The sequence below is a fragment of the Natrix helvetica genome, assembly GCF_964273705.1.
Source record: "Natrix helvetica genome assembly, chromosome: 4".
Taxonomy (NCBI): Eukaryota; Metazoa; Chordata; class Lepidosauria; order Squamata; family Natricidae; genus Natrix; species Natrix helvetica.
In genome coordinates this window covers 109540068-109559958 of record NC_138550.1, presented here as the reverse complement: position 1 = coordinate 109559958, position 19891 = coordinate 109540068, and the positions used below count along the sequence as shown (strand labels likewise).

The 19891-nt window shown below is 39.2% G+C and overlaps 1 protein-coding gene across 1 annotated transcript in view; it reads left to right on the top strand.

Moving 5' to 3' along the window:
- The window catches only part of LOC309392259 (uncharacterized protein C18orf63), a gene marked incomplete at its 5' end in the record, with an annotated part of 29145 nt that overhangs the window by 5463 nt on the left and 3791 nt on the right, over positions 1 to 19891 (top strand). Inside the window, 9 exons of the mRNA XM_081953302.1 lie at positions 9008 to 9119; positions 11161 to 11202; positions 11741 to 11817; positions 13024 to 13133; positions 14244 to 14340; positions 14445 to 14521; positions 16295 to 16478; positions 18279 to 18357; positions 18464 to 19242. Of these exons, the coding sequence (XP_081809428.1) occupies positions 9008 to 9119; positions 11161 to 11202; positions 11741 to 11817; positions 13024 to 13133; positions 14244 to 14340; positions 14445 to 14521; positions 16295 to 16478; positions 18279 to 18357; positions 18464 to 19242 (1557 nt within the window). The remainder of the gene's footprint in view (positions 1 to 9007; positions 9120 to 11160; positions 11203 to 11740; positions 11818 to 13023; positions 13134 to 14243; positions 14341 to 14444; positions 14522 to 16294; positions 16479 to 18278; positions 18358 to 18463; positions 19243 to 19891) is intronic.

The window sequence follows — 19891 nt, the reverse complement described above, 5'->3', positions numbered from 1 at the left end:
CGACATCGGGACCTCCCTCCCGATATTAACTACTAATGACCTCCTCCTTCTAATATCAGGACCTCCCTCCCGATATTAGAACTACTAATGACCTCCGCTCCTTCCGACAGAAGCTCAAGACTCACCTGTTCCGACTAGCTGGCTTAGCCGATTGATAGTTCCATCTTCCACCTCCTGGCAAACATTTTATTGGGGAATTTTTTAAAGGGAATTTTAATTGTATCTGTATTTTAACTAAGAATTGTACAGTATATTTTTCCTCCTCCGTCTACGTCCATGTCTACGTCTACGTCTATGTTCATGTCTATGTATTTGTATATGGTATTGCTTAGCCGATTGATAGTTCCATAATTGATATATGTATTTGCTTAGCCGATTGATAGTTCCATCTTCCACCTCCTGGCAAACATTTTATTGGGGAATTTTTTTAAGGGAATTTTAATTGTATCTGTATTTTAACTAAGAATTGTACATATAATAATAATAATAATAAATAATAATAATAAATTTGGATTTATTAGCCGCTCCCTTTCCGGGCAGGACTCGGGGCGGCGTACATTAAGACATATATAAACATACATATATACAAGGACATACATGCACGGAGGAGGTAATAGATTAAAACATTAAGACAAATTAAAACCATTAACATGCCCCGTCTAATAAAAAACCCAATATACAATAAAAATTTAAAATTTAAAAAAGACAGTCAGGAGGAATATGAAAAGATTACGGTTGAGCCAGGCCGGATGATTGAAAGAGGTGGGTCTTCAACTGTACACGGAAGGAGCGGAGATCGGAAATAATCCTGATGTCACGGGGGAGGTCATTCCACAGGGCTGGGCCCATCACAGAGAAGGCTCTGCTCCTGGATGTCGCCCCCCGACACTGTTTGGCGGACGGCACCCGGAGAACTCCCTCTCTGTGTGAGCGAATTGGTCGTAGGGATGTGTGGGGCAGGATGCGATCCTGCATGTAACTAGGTCCTATGCCATGAAGCGCTTTAAAGATCATAATCAAAACCTTGAAACGCACTCGGTAGACCACAGGAAGCCAGTGCAGCTCGCGCAGGAGAGGTGTTACAGGGGAGTATCTAGACCTCCCCATAATCACCCGCGCGGCCGCGTTCTGGACCAACTGTAGTCTCCGAGTCCATCTCAAGGGAAGCCCCATGTAGAGAGCATTGCAGTAGTCCAGGCGAGACGTCACTAGCGCATGGGTGACTGTGCGTAGGGCATCCCGGTCCAATAAGGGGCGCAATTGGCGCATCAGGCGGACCTGATGGAACGCCCCCCTAGCCACGGCTGTTACATGGTCATCCATGGACAGCCGGGCATCTAGGAGGACGCCCAAATTGCGCACCTGTTCCATGGGGGCTAGTTGCACGCCCCCAATGGCCAGAGATGGAAGCACCTGGTTGAACCGGGGGGCCGGAAGCCACAGCCACTCCGTCTTGGAAGGGTTGAGTTTTAGTCGGTTGCCATCCATCCAGACCCGTACGGCCTCCAAACACCGGGACATCATTTCGACGGCCTCATTGGGGTGGTTCGGGGTGGAAATGTATAGCTGAGTATCATCAGCATACAGATGATATCCCACCCCAAAGCCACGGATGATCTCGCCCAGCGGTTTCATGTATGTGTTGAACAGGAGAGGCGAGAGCACCGATCCCTGTGGCACTCCACATGTGAGTGACCTCCGGGTCGAACTCTGCTCCCCTGCCAACACACGTTGCGTCCGGTCAGAGAGGTAGGAGCCAAACCACCGTAAAACGGTGCCCCTGACTCCCAGCCCCTCTAGCCGGTGCAACAGGATACCATGGTCGATGGTATCGAACGCCGCCGAGAGATCTAATAGGACCAGGATAGAGGAACAACCCCTATCTCTGGCCCTCCAGAGATCATCAACCAATGCGACCAAGGCCGTCTCCGTGCTGTGCCCGGGTCGGAAGCCGGACTGGCGCGGGTCTAGATAATCATTTTCCTCCAGGTGACGTGGGAACTGCTGTACCACCACATTCTCTACAACCTTCGCTAAAAAAGGAAGGTTGGAGACAGGACGATAATTGGCTACGTCCGTTGGGTCCAGGGAAGGCTTCTTGAGCAGGGGCCTCACCACCGCCTCTTTCAAGGCGGCCGGTAGAGATCCCTCACCCAACGAGGCGTTCACTAGGCCCAGGAGCCAGTCGCGCGTAACCTCCCAGGATGCCAGTACAAGCCAGGAGGGACACGGGTCCAATAAACATGTGGTGGGTCGCAGACGTCCACGCAACCTGTCCAAATCCTCGATGGCAACCGAGTCAAACTCCTCCCAAAGCGGTCCCTCAAGACTCGCCACGGGCGTCTCTACTGGACCACTGAAAGGGGCCCATCCCATCCGGATGGGATGGACCACTGAAAGGGGCCCATCCCATCCGGATTTGAGCGACTTTGTCCTGTAGATATTTCCCAAACTCCTCTGCTCTGCCCTGTAAAGGGGCTTCCCGCGGTCTCTCAAACAAGAGGGAGCGAGTCACCCGAAACAGGGCGGCAGGGCGGTTATCTGCGGACGCAATAAGAGCGGCACAATATTGACGTTTGGCCGCTCTTAGTGCCACAAGGTACGTCCTCAAATAGGCTCGTGCCTGTGCTCGGTCAAATTCGGAACGGGAGGATCTCCAACGACTCTCTAGGCGTCTCTTGTGGCGTTTCATCACCCTTAGCTCCTCAGTAAACCAAGGGGCCAGGGTGGTTCGTCGCCGCAGGAGAGGCCGCAAAGGCGCCACCCGGTCTAGGGCCCCGGTAGTTGCACTGTTCCATGCGTCTACCAGGTCCTCTACTCGAGGGCGGGTCAGATCCACAGGAGGTGGCCCAAGCTCCGTCTGGAACCTATCTGGTTCCATCAGGCGCTTGGGGCGGAACCATCTAATGCCTTCCGGTTCCGCCTCCTCGCGGTGGGGGGTAGCACCAGGGAAGTCAAGCCGGAGAAGTGAGTGATCCGACCATGACAGGGGAATAATAGCTAGATCCCCTATTCCCAGATCACTCGTCCATTGGCCAGAGACAAAGACAAGGTCCAGCGTGTGGCCTCCCTCGTGAGTAGGGCCCTGAATTAACTGGGTCAGGTCCATGGTTGTCATGGAAGCCATGAACTCCCGAACCCCCTCAGACGCTTCTCCCATCGACGGCAGATTAAAATCCCCCATCACTAACAGTTTGGGGGTCTCAACCGCCACCGATGAGATCAGCTCGAGGAGTTCAGGCAGGGCCGCTGACGTATAGCGAGGAGCCAGGTATACTATCAGCAGGCCCAACTGCCTCCCTGGGCCCCATCTCACGACAAGGGACTCACACCCGGATGTCTGTGGCACAGTGAACTCTCTCGGCTCTAAGTCTTCCCGGATAATCACTGCTACCCCACCGCCCCTTCCCTGGGCCCGAGGCTGGTGAAATGCTCGATAACCTGGCGGGCACATTTCCACGAGGGGTAAACCACAGTATATTTTTCCTCCTCCATCTACGTCCATGTCTACGTCTACGTTCATGTCTATGTATTTGTATATGGTTTTAACATGACTGTACACCGCCCCGAGTCCTGCCTAGGAAAGGGTGCGGTCTAGAAATAAAAGTTTATTATTATTATTATCCTTAAAATATTACCTAAGCTTTTAAAGATGGCCTGAAACTGTGTTCCTGAAAATTGGCCATTGCAGGTATGCTGGTAGAGAGGGTTGGAAATGGGGTGCTCGAGATATTATATGGTCCATGGCCATAAATTATCCAATCCTGAACTATAGGATCAAAGTGGACCTTTCTTTTTAAACTATGCTAATAAGTTGTAATGATAAAGTAGCAAAAATATTATTGAGCCTTTATAACTGAGTCAAACCTTGCAGAGTACTTTTACTTTTCTATGCAGTCAGGTTGATCTTTGCACAAGAGTATCCATGATAAACTAAATATATATATATCTTAGGCCATACACTCTATAGATGTTGACCAAGATTGTTTTACTGTAAATTTGGTGACATACATAAATGCAGTGGTAATTTTATGCTTCATGAATAAAAATATGTGTCAAGGCCTAATGGATCAATCAGAAAATAATAATATTTATTTATTTCTTGGATTTCTAAACCGCCCCCTCTCCCAAAAAGGGACTCGGGGCGGTGTACAGTCAAATGCAGATGAAAATACAATAATATAAAACAGTTAAATACATTTGGGTGGAGGAGATAAGGCTGTACAAGAAATAAATATACCATAAAAACCCTAAAAACATCCCCAATTAAAATACCCAAACCCAATTAAAATATATCCCCAGGAGGTAAAACTAAGAGAGTGCCAGGCCAGCTGATTGAAATAGGTGAGTCTTTAATTTTTGACGGAAGGAACGGAGGTCGGTGGTAGTTCGAATATCAGGGGGGAGGTCATTCCAGAGGGTTGGGCCCATCACAGAGAAGGGCCTACTCCTAGGTGTCGCCCGCTGGCATTGCCTAGCGGACGGCACCAGAAGGAGTCCCTCCCTGTGTGAGCGGATAGGTCGCAGGGACGTGTGTGGTAGGATGCGATCCTGCAGATAACTAGGTCCTATGCCATGGAGCGCTTTAAAGATGGTAATCAATACCTTGAAACGCACCCGAAAGGCCACAGGTAGCCAGTGCAGCTCGCGCGGGAGAGGTGTTACGTGGGAGTAACGTGTACTCCCCATGATAACCCGCGCAGCTGCGTTCTGAACTAACTGCAGTCTCCGGATGCGTCCCAAGGGAAGCCCCATGTAGAGGGCATTGCAGTAGTCCAGGCGAGACGTCACCAGTGCATGAGTGACCGTGCGCAGGGCACTCCGGTCCAGTAGGGGGCGCAATTGGCGCACCAGGCGAACCTGGTGGAACGCCCCCCTTGCCACGGCTGCCACATGGTCCTCCATTGACAGCCGGGCATCAAGGAGGACGCCCAAATTGCGCGCCCGCTCCACAGGGGACAGTTGTTCGCCCCCTATGGCCAGCGATGGTGTCAGCTGACTGAATCGAGGTGCCGGTACCCACAGCCACTCGGTCTTGGAGGGGTTGAGTTTGAGTCTGTTGTCCCCCATCCAGACCCCGACGGCTTCCAAACACCGGGACATCACTTCGACAGCCTCGTTGGGGTGGTTTGGGGTTGAAATGTACAGCTGAGTATCATCAGCATACAGGTGGTACTCAACCCCAAAACCACGGATGATCTCACCCAGCGGCTTCACATATGCGTTGAACAGGAGAGGCGAGAGGACCGACCCCTGTGGCACTCCACAAGTGAGTGGCCTCAGGGACGACCTCTGCCCCCCTGTCAACACACATTGCTTCCGGTCGGAGAGGTAGGAGCCGAACCACCGCAAAACGGTGCCTCCGACTCCCATCCCCAATATGCATGTTTTTCTTCCAATTGTGGTAGAAAATGTGTATATCATTTTTTTAAAGAAGGAATTACAAGAAAGTAAGATGGGGAATACACTTTTAAAAGAGTGCACTTGGGGCTGGGAGCCATGAGTGAACTGTACAAATAGCTCAGTGTATTTCCTATTGTGTGCCTGCTTACTCTCTTGTAATCCCTTTCTCTTCAATCCAACTTGAGGTCTACTTATGACTCAGATTCAAAGTTCCGATGGTTGCCACCTCCCCACAGTCATATGACCACACATGGGCAGTGGGCTATATTTATGATCATTTGCAGCATGTTGCGGTCACATAACCATGTTTTATTACAGTTTTGCCAGAAACCAGCAGCTACTTCTTGTTTTAGGAAAAACCAGTTCCATATCAAACCATTGGTTAGTTTTATGACCACGGCAGTCACTTAGCAGCTACCACAAAAAAGGTTGTAAAATATGGCCATGTGCACTTACCGCCATAATGGGCAGGTTCCATTATAGTCATAACTCGAGGACTACCTGTAAGTAAGTTAAGATGGTAGAGAGCATCCTGAAAGTCTAAAGGAAGTGGGGGACAATTTCAACAATTTGCTTTCTAGTAAGTGGTATTTTGTGTTCATCTTTGGCTCCCAAATCATGGTCACCATATGAGACTGCTATATGTTTTTGATTTTATAGTTTTTAATGTTCTGTTTATGTTCATTCCTCCAGTCATGGAATCTGCATAGAAGTAGCCTGACATAAATTGTACTACCCTGATTGTTGAGCTCTATTCTCCATTAATAGCAAGGCTGGGAAATGGTGCCATCCTTATCAGTTGTAATGTAGCTCAAGCCATGAAAAACATTTAATGGATTCTCTTGGCTTTATTTTCCCTCCCACTGAGTCTTCTCTCCTTACCAGAAAAACAAGTATGTGATGGGACAAGCTAGGCAAGTGTAGGCAAGTGTCTGGAATGTGAGCTTTAGCTGTCTTTCAAGCGCTGCAAGTGACAAGTTGCAGATGCTGAAATGTTCTGCACCTATGATTGGTTAATCAGGCTGCTTTTTAAAAACATGAGTCTGGCACATGCAACGAATAGTGACAGGATGCAGGTAACACAGAGATTGTGAGGATCATCTAGCATGTTGCAATACCTGTCCTCCATGCCTGTAACCTCTCAATCAAGCTATTTCTGAATGAAGGTTTATGCTCTTTTGGAAAAATGCTAGCTCAATGTCCAAATTAAGCTGAATGGTGCCATGCCCTCTTATGACAGTGCCTGTAATCTCTCAGGATATTTGCTAGTATCCCAATTATTTGCACTAAGAAGAATATCCTTTGCCTCCTGATAAATGCTTGGGTCAGTGACTTTGTTAATCTGTCTCAGTGTGTGTTTCAATATATGTGTACATGTATAGGTTTTGTGTTATGTATCTGTAAATGTTTGAACTTTTTTTTTAATGTAAGTGCCCTAGCTCCTTTTTACCATCCACTTTGGGTATATCTGCCTTGCCTCTGTCTACCAGAAATTAAGGTTAGGATGATAATCAGCTAAAATGTAACAAAGGTTCATTTACTTGGCATATAACTCAAAGTAATTGTTTTAAATGTAAGGTATATGTTTGCCTCTGTCTACCAGAAATTAAGGTTAGGATGATAATTAGCTAAAAGTGTAATAAAGGTTCTTTTACTTGACATATAACTCAAAAGTAATTGTTTTAACTATAAGGTTATATATTTCAATCTGAATTCAGATTTGCATGAATGGTTAGATAGCTTGATAATAATCTTTTGGCTGTCATGCCTGCATGCCTGCAATTTATTTCTCTGTAAAATATACTGAGGCACTGGAGTGAATTCATATTATTTATTAAACATTTTTTTTCTTTTTTGCTTGTTCTGATTTGGATAGAATAGGTGGGGGTGGGGTGGGGGGAAGTGGGGGGATGGTGTTCCATGTTCAGCTAGCCACAACAATGTTCCTAATTTTGGCTGCAGGAAAAGAGGGGGTGAGGATTCTAATTTTCTTCTCAACCAATTCTTCAATATCTTTACTGACAATGTGACTATATGGATACAAGAGTAAAACAACAACACCATTGTTCATATACCGTGTCTCCCTGAAAATAAAACAGGGTCTTATTTTCTTTTGACCCCTGAAATAAGCACTTGGCCTTATTTTGGGGGAAGTCTTATTATTTTTGAGGTGCAGGAGGCGGCGAGGGTGGTCACCTCATGGCTGCTGCTGTGTTGCAATATTCTCAGGGAGGGCTTATTTTCAGGGGAGGGCTTATTTTAGTGCATGCGCTCAAAAGCCCGATTGGGCTTATTATCCGGGCAGGTCTTATTTTGGGGGAAACAGGGTATTTTACTGATGTTATATATTTATTTTGTTCATGGATCTTTTGGTTCTACCTACCGGTTATCATGGGATCTTTGGATTTTACTGAGCAAATAGCTGTAACTCTTACACTTAGCTTTGTTCCTGGAAATATGGAATAGTAAATATGTTTACTAAATGGGTTTAGGGAAAATAGACATAAATACGCTTTTCAATAAATATGTAAGTTTATATGATTGAAAATGAATAGCAGCACTATATTTCTTTCCTTAGTTTTCAGCATTTCCATTATAATCATTCATTTGTTGTTATTTTAAACATTGTTTGAATTATTTTTAATTGATTCTGAATGTAAGTAGTTTTACAAACAAATGTGGAACAACAGGCTTTCTGATGGTTTCATATGATTTTTCTATATTTCATGTATCTTTCTTCTTGACAGATAAGTGATTATACTGGTTTGCATAAATTTTATATCCATTTCTGGATCATTTTATGGCTTGATAATCAGATACTATCTTGTATCTTTTACAGTGATAGCATTGCTGCCATTGTTATAATTTTGCAGGCTTGCCAGGGCAGACTAGGGCCTTTGTAGATGTATCAATAGAAAATAGAAAATACAACAGGTGTACCAACAATCTTCTATGAATTAACATACTTCTTTACTTCATGTGTGTATTTACTTACTTTTTAAGAACAGTAATACAATTCCTATCATTCGTAACATTCAGTACCTGATTTGTAATCACCATATCATTAGTACATTAGCTGCATTAAGTTGGACCTAAATAAACAATCTGTACAGGAACTGATTTGCAAATGCCTTTTTCAGAAATATTCTATATAGGTATTAAAATCAGTGAAGCAGGTTATAAGACTAGAACAATCTCTGCCTGAAGGTTAGTCTAAATACATTTTTGCTTAGTATATAATTACTATGACAGGAGAATAATATTGATTGAGACCAGTAGAGTGGAAGAGAGGATTTAACCTTTGCTCCCAATGCAACCCTAACTTAAGTCTATTCCTATCTTGTTAATCACGAATGCAAAATACAGTCTCAGTGGAACAACCAGCATGCTATCAGACTAAATTATCCTGTAAGGATTATTTACTGAACAAAAAGCAGTAACATGGTTATTATGTTTGACTCTCAACCATTGGAGAATACATTCTGCTCTGCTAGTTGGATTACATTTGATTAAATGTAAGGTATTCCATAATAATAATATTCAATTTCATAAGGAGGAAATGTTTACAAAGAGAAAATACAATACAATGTGTTTTATTTATTAGGTAGGAATGCCAGAAAGAGTTACCTCAACTATCTTTCAAGTCTGCCTTTCTTATACTCTTAGAGCCAAACTTGCCCCTAACTGGAACCAAGCTGGTCACTTGTTGATACAAGGTAATTATTTCGAACTTCTAATAGTGAAAATGTTTTTATAGTGTTAAATATTTTCTGCATGATGCATATATTTATTATTAGCTATAGTTGTTACAATATTGTTCAGTAAATCTGACTACAGGTAGTCCTCAACTTACAATGGTAATTGGTCCTGCAATTATGATCGTAAGTCATGATGGTCATTATGGTGGTTTATCAAGTGACTATGCCAATTTTATGTCCTTTATAGTGGCAACCGTTAAGTGAACACCATAGTTATTAAATGAATGTATTGTTCCCTGTGCATGTTATTTTTGTCAGAAATGATAAGTAAACACCAGCAAAAGCATCATAAATCATGATCTAATTTATTTATTTATTTTATTTATTTCTTAGCGCTTTTAGACTGCCCCCTCTCCCGAAAGGGACTCGGGGCGGTGTACAGTCCATATCAGAAATGTCAATGGGACACTGCTAATGGCTATAAATGTGGGTTGCTCGGTGATCACTCAAAATATGGTCACATGATCATAGGCCTGTATAATTTTAAGATCAGCCACTTCTACCTCCAATTCTTTATAATATCTGAAAAGTCCTCAAAACTGAAATATTTTATTTGTATGTGAGTAATACATAATATTGCTTTGTACGGAGTTATGGTCAACTCAAATATTCACCTGGTTCACCTAGTATGTCAGTTGCGTCCCTTCCTGGATCAGGATCTCTATGCACAGTCACTCATGCCCTCGTCCTTTCTCGCCTGGACTACTGCAACACTCTCTACATGGGGCTATCCTTGAAGAGCACCCGGAGGCTTCAGCTGGTCCAGAATGCAGCCGCGTGGGTTATCATGGGGGTACTTAGGTGCTCCCATGTTACACCCCTTTTAGACAGCCTGCACTGGTTGCCGGTCGTTTTCCGGGTGCGATTCAAGGTACTATTTATGACCTTTAAAGCGCTCCATGGCTTAGGCCCAGGGTACCTGCGAGACCACCTACTGCCACCAGTAGCCTCCCACCATCCAGTACGATCCCACAGAGTTGGCCGCCTCAGGGTGCCCTTGGCCAGACAGTGTCAGCTGGTGACCCCCAGGGGGAGAGCCTTCTCTGTGGGAGCGCCTTCCCTCTGGAATGAGCTGCCCCCGGAACTTTGCATAATCCCCGCCGGTCCTTCCGACGCTCCCTAAAAAGTTGGGTTTTCCAGCAAGCCGGCCTGACCTGTTAATTTTATCTAATTTTTATAATGTTATCGTTATATTAATTGGGTTTGTTTTTTGGATACTTATCTAATTTCCTTTTAACTTTTGTGATATGTGTTTTTAATGTTGTACGCCGCCCTGAGTCCTTTGGGAGAAGGGCGGCATATAAATCCAAATCCAATCCAATCCAAATATGTTTGGATACTATTAAAATCTGCACTTTCCTCTTGAAATTGCAACCTAAATCTCTAATTAGGTTATCTGACTCAATATTGCTGAATTAGTTTATGCCATGTATTTGAGGATGGTACATTTAGAGCTTATAAAAAGAAAGTTCGGGAGCAGTGATGTAGTTGTTGTTTTGCCAGGAACCATCAGGTAATTGAGACCACTATCTTAGTTCCTACATCTTCCCTAGGAATTTTTTATGGCCATTCATGAGAAGCTTCCACTTCCTCCAGTAGATTGGAGGCCGAGTCAAGAAGAGGTCCTTGGCATACAACTTGGATCAGAATGCAGGAAGACCAGACCATGTCATCTTAGTTAATGGACTTTGACTCCAAGCTTTAGTTGGAGTCAAGAAGGGAGGCTGGAGGCCAAAGGGAAGGATCTTTAAGCCTCTTTAAGAACTGATGGGACCATTGTCTCTCCCAAGGAAGAGTTAACTACTACCCAGAGCCAATCACGCTTCTCTCCCTGTGGCCATTTATCAAATAATACATTCCTTTTTTATATATAAGGAATGTGTTGTGAAGCAGACACTACATAAACAATGTATAACAAAATATAAACATATTTTCCTCATTCATTGCTTTGGTATAGTTTTAACTGTGAGTTATAATAAAGCACTTTCATATTTTTAAGGCAGAAATTTTTTATCACAAATGGGAAAGCAAAATGCAGTTGGTAAGTACACTATGAATCAATATTTTTCTTACTCTTAAAGATCTGGAATTACCTTAGATATATTTTTTACATACCCTGGGTTAGAAAAAACAAGAATGAAGAAAATCAATGGTATATCAGATATAACCCACAGAGATTATCAGTTGAGCAACTGTTAGGCATATAAATTTATTTATCAAAACGTTTTATGATTGAAATCAAGACTGAGAATCACCATGCAAGCAAATAATGCAGGCCTATACCACTGCTTTGTTTACCTGTTGGTACTATTCCTGTTTAGCAATATTTAAAGATGTAAGCAACCACAAGCAATTATTAAAATTATTAAATTAAAATGATTAAAATTATTAAAAAGTAAAATTTTTGATTTTGCTTAAACTATATGGACACATCGATTGTTAAGTCACTTGGTCAGTCCTGTTTTAGAATTCAGTATAGTTTTTGTCTTATGCACTTATGGGGAAAATATATGATTGCATAAGGTACGTAAGGGATGTATGAAAATGCTGTATATTGGACATTATGAATTTTATTTCAGTTGTGGATATTAGTGTATCTGAAACTCAACTTTGCATCAGTGTGGAAATATGCAGAATATGTTCACCAATACCTGAGGTACAGAAATAATGTAACTTTTTACATTTGCATTTTATGGGTGCTTGTGTATCTAGGGCTACTTAAGATTCTTTTACAGAATAAAACAATCAATAATTATTAAGCAGTTCATCTCACTTTTTAATTTCTGTCTCTCTTCTTTTCTCCAAACTATATATATTCTTGTGGTTTAAAGAATATATATATATATATATATATATATATATATATATATATATATATATATATATATATATATATATATATATATATATATATATATATATATATATATATATATATATATATAAATATATATATATATATATATATATGTATATATATATATATATATATACATATACATTTTTTCTTTAATAATTACATTATTGGGTGAATATTTGCCAAGAAAACAAGTATTTTAATATATATTTACATCTCTTAGATGCATACAAAAATTATCAGGCATAATTTTCATCTTACTGAAGAATTGTATTGGTGATTTCTGATATATCACTGAAATTTTAAATAAATGTATCCATGTATTGAGAGAGCTAATTAGGTGTAAAGTTTATGGCATCAGTCCAGAAATCAGGAGAGTGTGAGTTCTAGTCTTACTTTAAGCCCAAAGCCAGCTGGATGACCTTGGGCCAGTAACTCATTCTCAGTCATTGTAAACAGGCATGGCAAACCACCTCTGAAATCTTGCCACAAAAACTGCTAATTCAGGCATATTCCAAGAGTCAACACTGACTTGAAGGGACCAAAAAAGAAAAGAAAAGAAAAAAGAAAAGAAAAAACCAACAATACAATCTATAGGTATATTTCTGATGATGACTGCAATCAGGGTTTACTGGTTATTTTAAACTCATTAGAAAGAAAATGGGTAGTTTAATTTAAAAACATTCATTTTTCTTTTAATGCTGTAATTTATTTTGATATGTGTATTATTGCAGTAAATTATAAATCACAGATCCATACTGAGAATAATTTCAAAGTCTGAAAGGATTTAAATGACTGCTTTGTATTAAACAATTAGGTATCCCTTAATTTTATAGCATGATTTTATGAAGGGATTTAGTAATTTCAGTTACAAATGTATTGTAATAACTAAAGCTTTTAATGAAAGTTTTTGTGCAATATTATTTTAACATACATTACTTTACATTTTATACTTTTATACTTAACCTTTCAAAAATTGCTGTATTGATTTTTTTTCTATTTTAGCTTGAAGATTTTGATATTTCAACAAACATCATAAAGAATTTTAACAATGATACTACTGCAGTCATTTCAGAAGGTTCTATTTTAAGTAATTGGTGTTATGTTTTACCAAGGTATGTTTTTCATATTTTACAAGGTATTGTATTAAGAGGAACGAAACTTTTCCTACAATATATTTTTATTACAGTAAAGATATTAGTGATAGGAGCCACTAAGAAAAGTTTTTCATTCTCAGAATTTCATGAATATTTAGACTATTTTTAATACAAATTTTAAAAAAACTACTTTGAGTAGTAACATAACAAAGCAAATATCTTCTTTAAATTTGAACAGGCTTTTTGAAAACTCAGTATAATCTTTAGTTCTTTATACTTAATTCTAAATGACAAGTTGGCATCTGTGAGTGAGGCTACCGTACAGAAAAAAATCTAGTTGTATGGTTTATTTCTTTGGATTTTAAAAATGCCAGAACAACAGTCAAGCAACATATTTGGGAATTACAAAAGGGTTCCAGTCAACTATAGGCAGGTTTGGTTTTTAACAGCCTTGCCTCTACCAACTTCATTTCCAATGTGATATTACAATAGGACTTTTTTATTAGTTCTATGTGTAATACTAATGAGGGGCAGATGTTTGTATATCACTTGAGCCACGTTTCTGCTTTATTGGATTGGTGAAGTGGAAATAGTCACTTTGTTATTTTATGGTACATCTTTATAGACATATTTGAATAACAGATCATTCCTCTTTTATGGAATTTTTCACGCAAGCAGTCTCAATCCCGTATCTCATAACTCTTAATTAGCCAGAACATTTGCAGTAATCTAGTAAATTATGATGCCCAACTGTTTATAGAATTTGGTGTCCCTTTTAACTTTTACTTTAGGCTTTTGGATTGTTTAAATCCAGATGTGTCTACTCTTTTCAGGTGCTAAATGCTGATTTATAAAAATAAACTATGTATATATGTATGAATCTATGTATATCATTTTATCTTTACAACTTTCTATTTCTATATATTTTATTCTGTGTCTACTTTTCCTCCTTATATCTACCGGTATATTGCATTAAATAAGATATAGAATGTGACAAATTCAATTTCTTAGCTTATTTTAGGGTAATAGAAGCCCACATTTTTAACCTAGTTTAAAATATGTGTTACATAATTATGGTTTCTACCGATTAATACTAATTTTCCAATGATCTTTTTGTATCTCTGCCAGTATGAAAATGGGTCAGATAATGAGTATCAGTCATTTAATTCCACCTGATTCTCCATTTCATTCATACAGTGATTTACAGTTACATTGGGAAAATCTGGTAAGGGTATACTTATGATTTTTTTTTACCATTCATTGATAAATAATAAATTAATTGACAAAATTATTGCTATGTATTATCTTATGCATATATTTTATCTTTAGTATGGCTACCTTCTGCCAGAGGATTCACAGATGTACTTCAGCATTTATTTTAAACTAATAGGAGAGCAATTCTTTACATATCCTTTATATGTTGTATTTGTTTGTGGGGCCTTCTTAGGAACATGAGCCAAGATTATAATATTAAAATATGCTATTAAAATACTCTCTTACTGGATATTTGCTGTAAAGTTAAATAAATATTTGTCTCTTACCGCATGAAAAATAAACATTTGTAGTCATAGTCATTTCTCATTTATGAGATAAATGTAAAATAAATCAATGCGTATTCCATTTTTCCCCAATATAAACTGAGTTTCCTAAAGCAGAATTCTGTGCTATAATTGTAAATTCTCTGCATTTTGTGTTTTTGTATATAGAAACCCATCTGCAGCCATTTTTCTTCAGAAGGTAGCGAAGTATAAATACCATCCATTTATTTATTTCTTCCAACTTTCTGCATCATGGTCAGTTTTAAATTAACTGGAAAATTCTGCAAAAGGCTTCAAAGTTTGTTTAGAGCAGGGCTATCAAGCTCGCAGACCGCACACTGGATGCGTCACACACTGGCCATGGCCGTTCCCGGTTTAGCAAAGGGGGGAAAGTCCCAATACATCACGTGACAATGCCGTGATGATGTGAGTTTGACACCCCTGGTTTAGAATATACAAGTCTGAAGGCAAACAATTAACTTTGGCTTAACTCTGACAAGGTTTCATACCAAAGGTGGGTTCCTACCAGTTCGGACCGGTTTGGCTGAATAGGTAGTAACTCGGAGGGACACTTGACCATACCGGTTCTATCCTGAGCACCACCATCTTTATTTTCTTTTCTGCACATGCGCAGAACAATCTTCATTGAAAGAATGTAATTTTCCCCTTTTTTAATGGTGTGCGCATGCCAGTCCCAGAGAGGGGCCGTTTTTTGCAAAATGGAGGTGTTTTTTGCCTTCCCCCAGCTTCCAGAAGCATTCTGCAGGCTTCAGCAGGGCTGCAGGGAGGCAAAATGCCTCTGTTTTTGCAAAATGTGGCCCGTTTTCTGCCCATTTTTTTGCAAAAATGGGGGCATTTTTGCTTTCCTCCAGCCGTGTTGAAGCCTGCAGAGGACAAATTTTTTTTTTTTTTACTGGTTAGTTTGCAGGCCCTCCCTTACCTCTGGCGAGGCTGGAGCCCCCCCCCCAAAAAAAACTTTTTGCCATCGTTTCGGTGGGCATAGCTTGGTTAGGGGGGTCATGTTGCTAAGTGTGCGTGAGTGGCCTCAAGTTGGTCATGCCCACTCAGTCACATGCCCCCCATCTAGCCACATCCATTGAACCAGTAGTAAAAAAATTTGAAACCCACCCCTATTTCATATCCCACCTCACCTATATCTAATGATTTGCCATTATTATGAGCAGTTGCACAGTTAGCCAGAAGTTTAGATTACATTTGGCATTTCTGTCCACCTAGCAAGTCCTTCCTAAAAACCTAGATTAGGGATATGTTGTTTAATTATACTAAAGGTATCACTGCAGGATGTAAGCTATTTCAAGTAAAGCTGTCCTTGGCAATTGATTGATGGTGACTTTATCATCGTTGATGATATTCAATTGGTGCTTCAGATGTTTTAGGATCTTTCCCAAGGCACCTATAACTATTGATACCATATTTGCTTCCTTGTGCCACAGTCATTCTACTTCTGTTTACTGATTTCACTGCATCTTCTTTACCATCAGATAATGTGCAGAAAGTACTTGTAGCAGATTTTACTCACTGTCATGACTTTAATGAATCCTATTGTTCAAGAAATTGTGTCTGATGCTTTTTAATATCAATTTGTCAAATTATTTATTTCATTCCTTAATACTGATTCAGATATCCTTCCAGTTGCATCAGAAGTCAGCCCATACAGTACTTTCCTAGAGCAGATTTAGGAGCTATTTTAAATTCTTTTGTTACTGATCTGAATGCTGCCATTCCTCACATATGTGGATTTCCTTTTAAGGTGACACAGAAAGCAATGTGTACTACAAACAATTTTATAATGGCATCTGTTCAGGTAATATTGTATATGTGAATGTGTGTGTGTGTGTATCATTTATTGGCATATACTTGATTAAACATTGAAATAGTCAATTATCTTCACTTTTCTCAATATATCTTTTCTAATGCTTTATTATGATAATTTAGAAGGCAGCTAAAGTGTGGTAGTAAACACGTAGAGCAGACACAGTGATGTAACTGGTATATCTATAAATAGCTAAAATGATTCCTTAAGGACTAGCTAAATGCAAATTCTGATTACTATGCCACTTATTTTTCTATAGAAACCTCCAGAATAAATAAAAATGCTTCCTTGTAGAATTATGCACTAATTACTTCCAGATGGAGATTTGTACCAATATTATTATTTGATAGCAATCAGCCACAAGTCTAATATAAATGAATAATAGAAATAAGGGGGAAAAGAGCTGACAAAACTGCTTATTGGTATTTTGAGATGTTCTATAACAAGGCTAGATACTCAGTAATTTCTAAAAATTGCAGTTGAATTGTATCTTAAATCAGTTGGGTTTTCTTGTACCTATTAGCTGTTGATCATATTGCAGCTTAGCATTGCCTGTTCTCTATAGATGTGGCTCTGAGGTTTTACATAAGGGCTTTGTCTAAAGGTTTGTGCTTATACTTTATTTTCCATCCATTTTTAAAATCTGTATTGTGTAAATATGAAATATAGTAAACCAAGATGGCTCTTGCTGTTGATTTAGTTATTTAGAATGCATACATTGCCTAATATATTTTTTCAGTGATGTTCAAACACTTAAAAATAAAATAATATTCTCACCATGTTACAGTAATGGAAAAGAAAGAAAAAAGAAAGTTGGAAGCACGAAAAGAAGCATTTAAGCATCTGTACTGTCTTTGGCTAGTAATTGAAGGCACATTATGCCTCTCTTCAATTTTTTTAGTTCAAAGGCAATGAGTACTGTTTCTGGCACAAAAGTAAAAACAAGCTCTCTACACCTGACATTTTCTGGATGAGAGGTGGAATTTGATTACATCATTTTACATGACAATCTTCCAGGGAGGAAGGGAAGCTTCCCATCTGGCCATAGTTAACAAAGAATTCTAGATACTTCTGGAAGAAATTCACCACACCAAGCAGTGATGAACAATGGAATTGATACTGAAGGTGCTGTCAGTATGTAGATGGTATCTTGTCCCATCTTTACTATGAAAACAAATGCTGTATCATGCCCGGTCAGGTAATAGCTATATACCTGATCTGTGCTGAAACCTGAAATGAAAACATCAATGCATTCAATCTGAACAAGGCTAAAGGGGTTTAATTTACTCTGTTATCTTATTCAGAAATGCTTAACAGTAGTATCTTTATTATATAGTGGAAACAAGGTAATTCATCTTAGAAAATATGTTTTCTGTGATATAGCTTCCAGGTGTTATGTCAAAATTCCTCTATATCTTACTTTTGGTAATATAACTTTGTAGTGAAAAGTGCTGATACAGCAAATTCAGTGAAGCTAGAATGAATTATAGATAGTCCTTGACTTCCCACCATTAATTCAGCGATCATTTGAAATTACACCAGTTTTGAAAGAAGGGATTTTGGACCTGTGCCTGAAGGTACGACCATTGCAGCATCTAGGGTCAATTTTTATGAGAAGATTCTAGTATTTTATGTGCTACTAATATCTAGAAAATTACATTTCCTATTCATTTTCTGGTATTGCATTACTCATTCATAATTGTTAATTCCAAAATATTTACAATCATATATAAAATCAATTAGTGTTGTATAATGTGATTAAAATTGTTCTATTTGGTTCCTGTGTTTTAGAAAGTAAACTCTAAACCAGCCAACCTTATTGTAGGAAGGAACTGCAAGGTACCTTTGACTCAAGTAGTTCCAAAGAAAGGTATTTCAAACTTTAAGCATGTAATATAAATAATAGCCACAAGGTGGAGCTTAAGGTCAACCGTCTGAAAACTGATATTTTCTTTAAATACTACACACTTCTGCAGATGATGAGCATGCTGGAGTAGGAAACAAAAAAAATATTGGACAACAGTGGAAAACATCAGAAAATTCTGGTTCAACGTTGAAATCAAATGACGCCAAGAGGATCATACCCATTTTCAAAGGAAAATTATTGCAAGGGGATAGGCAGTTCACTAAAAGAATCCATGAAAAGAAAAGGAAAAATGTTTCAAAAGATTTACCAAAACTAGTAGCAGATCATGCAATTTCTAAATCAAATGTATTCAGTCCAAATGCAGATCAGATTAACAAATCACTACCTGATACATCATTTCAAAATGTTATAAATAAAAGCGTTTCTCAGAAGCTGAGAAAAAATGTTAGAGCTAACAAATGTCTATTAAAAGAAGAAAATAAAGATGTTGGGTATCCATTAAACTTCCCTTTACTTAATGGAACAGTTTTAACGAAACATTCCAGTAAAACCAAAGCTACAAAGCTATATTTTTCTTCGATATCTGCTGAGAACCAATCAAAGCATCACACAGCAAGCATCTGTCAGCTTTCGAATAAACCTGCACATCTCAGTGCTGGTCAAAATCTTCTGAGGTCGAAGAAAACTAATGAAATAGCTGAAGGAGCTCTCAGAGTATTTCAGAATCGGATACAAAATCCAATGAAGGAAACAAAAACAAATGCTTACAGATTAACCAGTTCAGGATTTGAAGGTCTGACAATATCCAATAAATCCAAAAGAAAAAGAGATTGGAAAGAATCAGTGTCCTATCAAGACATCATTGAGACCTCAAGCCTTCATCTGCAGGTATAGTAAATAATATAGATGTCCATAACATGGCAGTCCAAGAACTTTTCATAATACTGATTTACACAATTAGTAGTAAAAAGCAAGCATGTGACTGCTGAGTTCCATGTATATACTTTTAGTATGTTACTCCTCATGATTAACCAAAAATTGGACTATTGCTTTTTCATATGAAACTATGTGGTCTATATGTATCAAGTCAATTAATCAGATCAGATCTGAGATATACAGAGAGTGGGCATGGTGGCCTAATGGTGAAAACTCTCGCCTTCCACTCGGAAGGTTGAAAGTTCAATCCTAGATAGCAGCAGATGTTTCTCCCCTAGAATGCAAAGAAATATGGGAACGCCACATGGCATCAGGAAGGGCATCTGGCCAGTAAGCACTCAGCTCCATCCAGTCGCCCTGACTCTATCCCAAATTAAGGGATTACAGGGTCATAAAAAGGGAGTATTTGAGTTATACAGAAAAGTTATGTATTGATTTTTCTTTAAACATTGCTCTGAACCAGATATTGATAATGCATTGGCAGTGAGCACCAGGATAGAAAACCTCCTGGCCTGTATATCATGAGAATCTCTGAGCTTCTTAAATTAAAAGTATTGATGTGTGCAATAACACAATATAAAATTAACTCTTTGTTACCTTT